Source organism: Salmo salar, chromosome 23, assembly GCF_965601325.2.
Source record: "Salmo salar chromosome 23, fSalSal1, whole genome shotgun sequence".
NCBI lineage: Eukaryota > Metazoa > Chordata > Actinopteri > Salmoniformes > Salmonidae > Salmo > Salmo salar.
This window is the reverse complement of record NC_138313.1, coordinates 42,204,846-42,210,845: the sequence shown is the minus strand read 5'-3', so window position 1 is coordinate 42,210,845 and position 6,000 is coordinate 42,204,846. Positions and strand designations below refer to the sequence as shown.

The 6,000-nt window shown below is 40.0% G+C and overlaps 1 protein-coding gene across 1 annotated transcript; it reads right to left on the bottom strand.

Annotated features, from left to right (window-relative positions):
* Positions 1-777: 777 nt before the first annotated feature.
* On the bottom strand, positions 778-4,679 carry LOC100196086 (argonaute RISC catalytic component 2). The gene is made up of 10 exons (XM_045706239.2): positions 4,452-4,679; positions 3,428-3,472; positions 3,167-3,268; positions 2,680-2,783; positions 2,481-2,569; positions 2,229-2,299; positions 1,956-2,085; positions 1,670-1,749; positions 1,347-1,451; positions 778-1,061 (listed from the first exon to the last, which is right to left on the bottom strand). Exons 1-10 carry the CDS (start codon positions 4,452-4,454, stop codon positions 1,002-1,004), a joined length of 789 nt encoding a protein of 262 aa, XP_045562195.1. The 5' UTR covers positions 4,455-4,679; the 3' UTR covers positions 778-1,001.
* Between the last annotated feature and the right edge of the window lie 1,321 nt (positions 4,680-6,000).

The following is a 6,000-nucleotide window of genomic DNA, read 5'->3' as shown; positions in this document are numbered from 1 at the left end:
TGACATTTGTCAAAAATGAGTCACATAATTGATCTTTAGCTGGTTCTACATGTCTGTTTGAAGAAAATTAAAAACTACAAAGTTCTATCTGCATAAACCCATCTGGACTTGGCGCTATAAGGTTATCTGCAGTCCAATCACAAGCCTGAACAGAGACGTGTTCTGATTGGTCTGTCTTTGCCATCGCCCTCTAAGTATGGTCTATGCTAGCCAGAAATAATGGCAGCAAGCAAAAAAATTCCGAAATCTTACAAGTAAATTGTGATGACAGTCATAACCCATGATCAGACTAATTACTATCTATAGTTATATCACTTAGGGATTCAAATAGCTAGTTGTTACTGAACATATCTGCAATTGCAACTTCTACATTTTTTTTTACTAATGTCTCAGGATTTTGATGCTCTGCACTTTCCTTTTAAGTTGAGGACAAATGTGTAATGAAAGGATTCACTATAAAACACTTGGTCTGGGATGTGAAAACTTTGATTATCAGTATCTCAGAACTATGCTTTGCGTAGATAGAACCTTAGTAGAAATGATAATTGGTGACCTTGGGACTAAGACTTTTTTCCCGCTTACCTCATGGCTATAATGCAACACTGGACCACGAGTTATGAAGAAAAACTCACTTTTATACACTATTGATTAACCTGTATGCCAATGTTATAAAAAGTAGTCACTGCTGTGGAATAGCTCCTGGTTTGAGAACCAACAACCTTAAAATAAAAAATAAGTCTCAAGTATGTGTCAAACAAAAAACACATTGGCACTAAATGAGAAAAAAGGTTTTATTTATAGAATTGAACATTCTACCAATAGAAAAGCAACATCCAATGTTATTAGCAGAAAGCGTACAATTCACTTGTTTTCAGTAAGTGGCATATTGTCACAGTACAGAATTTTCCCATTGCAGTTCAGTGAGTGGTGCCCTGTTGGATTTGGTTTCTGGCCACCGCAGAGTGACAAGAAGTGTGTAATCATTCTGTGTCCTCCAAGTCTCAGATATCCATTGGCTCATCAGGTTTGTCTGCTGCAGGCTCATCTGCAGCCTGGACGACCTAAAGGACAGACAGAAGGAGAGGTTAGCAGTGGCCCACATCTTGATTGGCTACCGTTCCAACGATTATGTGACAATTCCAACACTTGATGTGTTCAGCCAATTTTGTGATGTCATGTTTGTTAACCACTCTCTAATACATTTACATATACAAATATCTTTGAGGGTGCATTATACTACCCTGGATTCCAAATGAATTGTTCTGTTTCAGTGTGGTTCCAGGCTAGTATTAATCCAACCACTTTCCTCAAATTACATCCATTGTTAGCTCCATGCCGACTCCTACCTTTCTCTGTGGCCTCTCCTCTAGACCCACGAGGAAAGGAGCCACGTCATCATCGTCGTAGATGGTGAACTCCATGTCTTTCCCCACAATACCGATGGAGACATTCTGAAAGGCAGGGAGAGCTACTCAGTAAAGGCCAGGGCTGTGTTCATTAGGCACAAAACAGAAGAAAACCGACAAACAGGGAGGAACTAACTGGACTAAGAAATACTCATTTTATCATAAATGTAGCAAAACATGTTCTGTTGCATGACCTAATGAACACAGCCCTGTTCAGCAGGGAAGGAGGGGTAAGACCAGTTGGTTGAGCCATAGCCGCTTACCTTAGTGGTGAGGTCCTGTTCAGCAGGGAGTGTTTCTCTGAGCCCAAGCAGACCATGCCTGACCAGCTCATTCAGATTACCTAAATACAGACAATGCAATGGACAAAGGGATAAATGCAAAGAGCAAGTGCTGAAATGTGTGTGAGAGAGGTGCTACAGTTAACAAGCATCAAACGGTATCTACTTTATAGTAAGTGTCTGAGTAGACATGCATTTGTGCCCTCAGGTATGTATTTGTGTTAGTACTTGTGAGAACTACAAATACAGTGTGTGTGCATGCTCTCACAGTCCAGGAAGGTGTTCATGTGTCTCTCTAGGTATGTGCGGGCAGACTGGGAGCGGGCTCCGATGGACATGGCTTTGCAGTCGAAGTAGTTTGCAGAGGGGCAGGTCTGGAAGATATGAGGCCCCATGTCCTACAAGAAGAGACCATATGGAGAGAATGTCAGATGCTCCACATGACTAATTATTATTGCTTTTAGAGTCACATACTACTTCTAGAGTGTTACACCCCTTCATCAGCAGACCTAGTTTCCATTAAAAAGATGACAGGACTCACGTCGTAGCCAGCGATAAGCAGTCCCACACCATAGGGTCTTCTTCCATATCTCTGTGTGGGGATTTGGGTTTCTGAGGGACTGGTCAAGGGTTACATTGTTAACAGTCTAGAGCACAGCACGCCAATTCCCAAACCTGACCTCACCGCTTAACTCACGAAAAGCCCAAAGTGTACATTTTGACATTGAAACATTGATTGGAGTGCCGGTGCAGGCTTCTAGAGGTGAATATGTGAAAACATGACAAAGGATACTGCTTCCAATGAGAGTGACGAGACGCGACACTGGGAGAGGCCTGTCAAACACAAACCTGGAGTCCAGGCATTCCTGCCTCATGAAGTTACTGTCGTGGAAGACGGAAGGGGAAATCTTGACACAGATTACAGTGGATACACTTTGCATACGAAGTCATGGTATTCCTACAACTAGACATGAGATGTGTGTGTGTTGTACCAGAGGAGCCTGGCATCTGCAGTCAGCCCGGCAATAGAGATGCCAATGTGTTCATCAACATGGAGGATCTTCTTCTGGTGAGCAGCCAGCTCAGACTGGGCTCTCTGTGGATAAACACAAACTCAGTCTCACTCAACAGCCCATTGAGTCACTGCAAGTGTTCAAAGTACTTAGTCAAGAGTAAGGTACTACAACTGTGGGACAGCCACATTTTTATTTCATCTCAGGGTATCTTAACTGGCCTGGCACACTGGAAACGTAACTTTTGCTGAGGGTGAGACGCTCTTATTCATTTAAATTAAACCTGGGCATAGGAGCACCTTCTACTCAGCACAAAATTGCCCTCCGGTTCTATTTTCTGGATTGCAAAGTGTGGCTCATGTCTGCGTCCAGTGTAGCAGGTTAAAAAAAATGAAACATACTGTTTTCCTGAAGTCTCAGCGAAGCTCCTATGTAACTCTTGAACTGGGATGTTACTGGGAAATACCTTGAGAGCAACCAGGACTGCATGGGTACCGGACTTGAGCCCCACTGTAGCCGAACCTTGTTTCACCGCCTCCATGGCGTATTCGATCTGGTGAATGCGCCCCTGAAACAAGTGCATTGATAATGTTACCTTATTTGGGAGACCCTGCAGGGAATCTCATTCCCCACACATTTAGAATCATTTTGATGTCCTTTGAGTTATGTTAATGCTATAGTGAGTACCTTGTAAGGTCGCTTTCTCATAAGGTAACATGGCCCTTACCTGAGGACTCCATACAGTGACGTCATTGTCGTACTGGTTACGGAACTACAGAGAGAAAATAAGCAGTAGTGTCAATGTTTTCATTTGTCAAGAAATACACATTCCATGTTTTACTTACGTAGTTGTCTTGCATTGCGAGGAGTTATCTACCAAAAAACAACTCGACACATAACGTGTTTGCCACCCTAGACTAAGGTAATGTATTGCTATAAATAAATTATTGCGCAAGCTAGGAAGCAACCTTGTGGCTTTGTTTACAGTCACCTGGCATGGGGGTGCACCCACAGAATTAGTAATTAGAATAGGATCTCCATGGGTGCACCTCTCATGACGTCAAACACGTTTGAAACTTTTAGAGGTAGGTATGACAACTAGCTAAATTTGTTCTAAGCAGCAAAGTAGCTGGTTGCAAGCATTTGGAAGACAGCACCGCGAACAACCATGCAATTTCAATCAGCCTTTGACTGCATAGGTAAGGACGGTTGACTGCAAAGACCAATACCGAATGCCAAAGTTGGGGAACTTTTATGGCAGTCAAAAAACGAAAGTGAAACAATAAACATTACGCTGGCTAACGATAGCAAGCTAACGTAGAATGCTAGTTAGCTACCTAGCTGTGTTAGGTAGCTAACTAGCCATCTAAAGTTAGCTAACTAACTTAGTTACGTTACTATGTAACTAACCGCTAGCTAGGCTAGTACCTTTTTTTTTTATTTAATCTTATTGAGATCGTTTGCTAACTATCTAGCTCGTGCATAATCATAAACTTCCAGATGCTTGCTGTTTTGTGCTTACTCACAGTGCACTCGTTTCCTCTGTTGTGCTCATAGACTTGTGCTAAGCTAGTCTGGCTAACGTAAATGGAATATCCTTTCAGCGAGTGATAGCTAGCTAGCTGCTCTAGCTAGGATCCTTAATTATCTAACACTTTTGCCATTCAATGTATGTGATTAATTGTATTACTTATTTAGCAACATTCGCGCTTAGAAACGTAAAACAAAATGCATGCTTTATTCATTCTTACCATCTCTGCTGTTGCCTGGTGAACTGTGACTCTGGGTTGATTGATTTCCCTAGATCTGTGACGTAAGGCAAAGCAGTAGATCTCAGAAGTCCATCCAGTAGATTAAAATTCGAAATCCAATCCAGTGGTGTAAAGCGTTTAGGTAGTACCATAAAGTATTTTTACTTTATATTTTTGGCTACTTTTACTTTTACTCCACTACATTCCTAAAGAAAATAATGTCCCTTTTACTCGATACATTTTCCCTGACACCCAAAAGTACTCGTTACATTTTGAATGCTTAGCAGGACAGAAAATCGTCAAATTCACGCTCTTAAAAAGAAAATCCATGGGCATCCCTACTGCATCTGATCTGGCGGACTCACTAAATACAAATGTCTGAGTGTTGTATTGTGAACACACAGCATGCATTTTGTATTAGTGTGTAATGATCTGTACAAATAAGTACCAATCCACAAATGTAAATCACTTGTTTTCATTTGGCATGATATTGATCCCATATGTGCCCCTGGCTATCCGTAAATAAAAAATAAAATAAAATTGTGCCGTCTGTTAAAAAAACAATTAATATATTTATAGTTTTACTTTTAATACTTAATTATATTTTATCAATTACATTTACTTTTGATACTTAAGTATATTTCAAACTCAATACTTTTTTACTTTCACTCAAGTAGGACTTTCACTTTTACTTGAGTCATTTTCTATTAAGGCATCTTTACTTTTACTAAAGTATGGCAATTGGATATTTTACCACTGATGTAATCATAGATTGAAAACGTTAATACTTTTTACTTGAGCAAAGACTTGCAATTTTGCTGTTTAATTTAAATTATTCCTGTCAATTCTGAAATTAATTTAGATTTTGATTAATGTTAAAATCCATTCCAGAAAGTATGTGTATGGGTCTCAGAACGTTGCAATAACTGGAATGACATATACTTGCAGTAATAAAAGCAAACAACATTTTGTTTTAATATTTATTTTTCTGCAATGAAATACATCATTGCAGTGTGCCTAGATGAGCACTGGATGGCAGCAGTAAATTGGAAGTTTACATCACAGGCTACAGTAAACTGATACTGTGTGTGTGTATGTGTCCACTTTTTTTTCTTTGACTGGTTGGCTTTGACAGTTACTTTCTTCAATAGAATTCGTTACGCTATACATTGTCTTTCTTATTTTATGAAGTATACAGTACTACAGTCTCTGTATAGGGGACTTTATGGCATAGGTCAGGTAGTCATGTTTTTCCTCTATCTGCAGGGTTGCTATTTCAAGTCAGGACAGGTCTGCAAGAAATGCTTTGTATTTCATTTTCAATGTACAGAATTCCTTTGAATGGTGTTTTATCACTAAGTCCTGCTGGATCAGTCAGAGCTACAAAAAAGAGGTCTTGTCAATTCAGTATTGCTGAGCTGCCATCAAATTAAACCTGGATATTTTGCATTCTGAATAGACAAAATGACTCTTGAAGGAAAAATAACTAGACCGAAATACACTTGCATCACTCCAATCAAAGCAGGGATAGGCCTAACAACAGTGTAGG

What these genes read in the sequence shown, in the direction of transcription:
- LOC100196086 (XM_045706239.2), bottom strand. An exon ending in TCACTGTATGGAGTCCTCAG is followed by an intron (nt 3,269 to 3,427) that starts GTAAGGGCCATG and finishes CACTTGTTTCAG; the next exon opens with GGGCGCATTCACCAGATCGA. An exon ending in CATGAACACCTTCCTGGACT is followed by an intron (nt 1,750 to 1,955) that starts GTGAGAGCATGC and finishes GTCTGTATTTAG; the next exon opens with GTAATCTGAATGAGCTGGTC.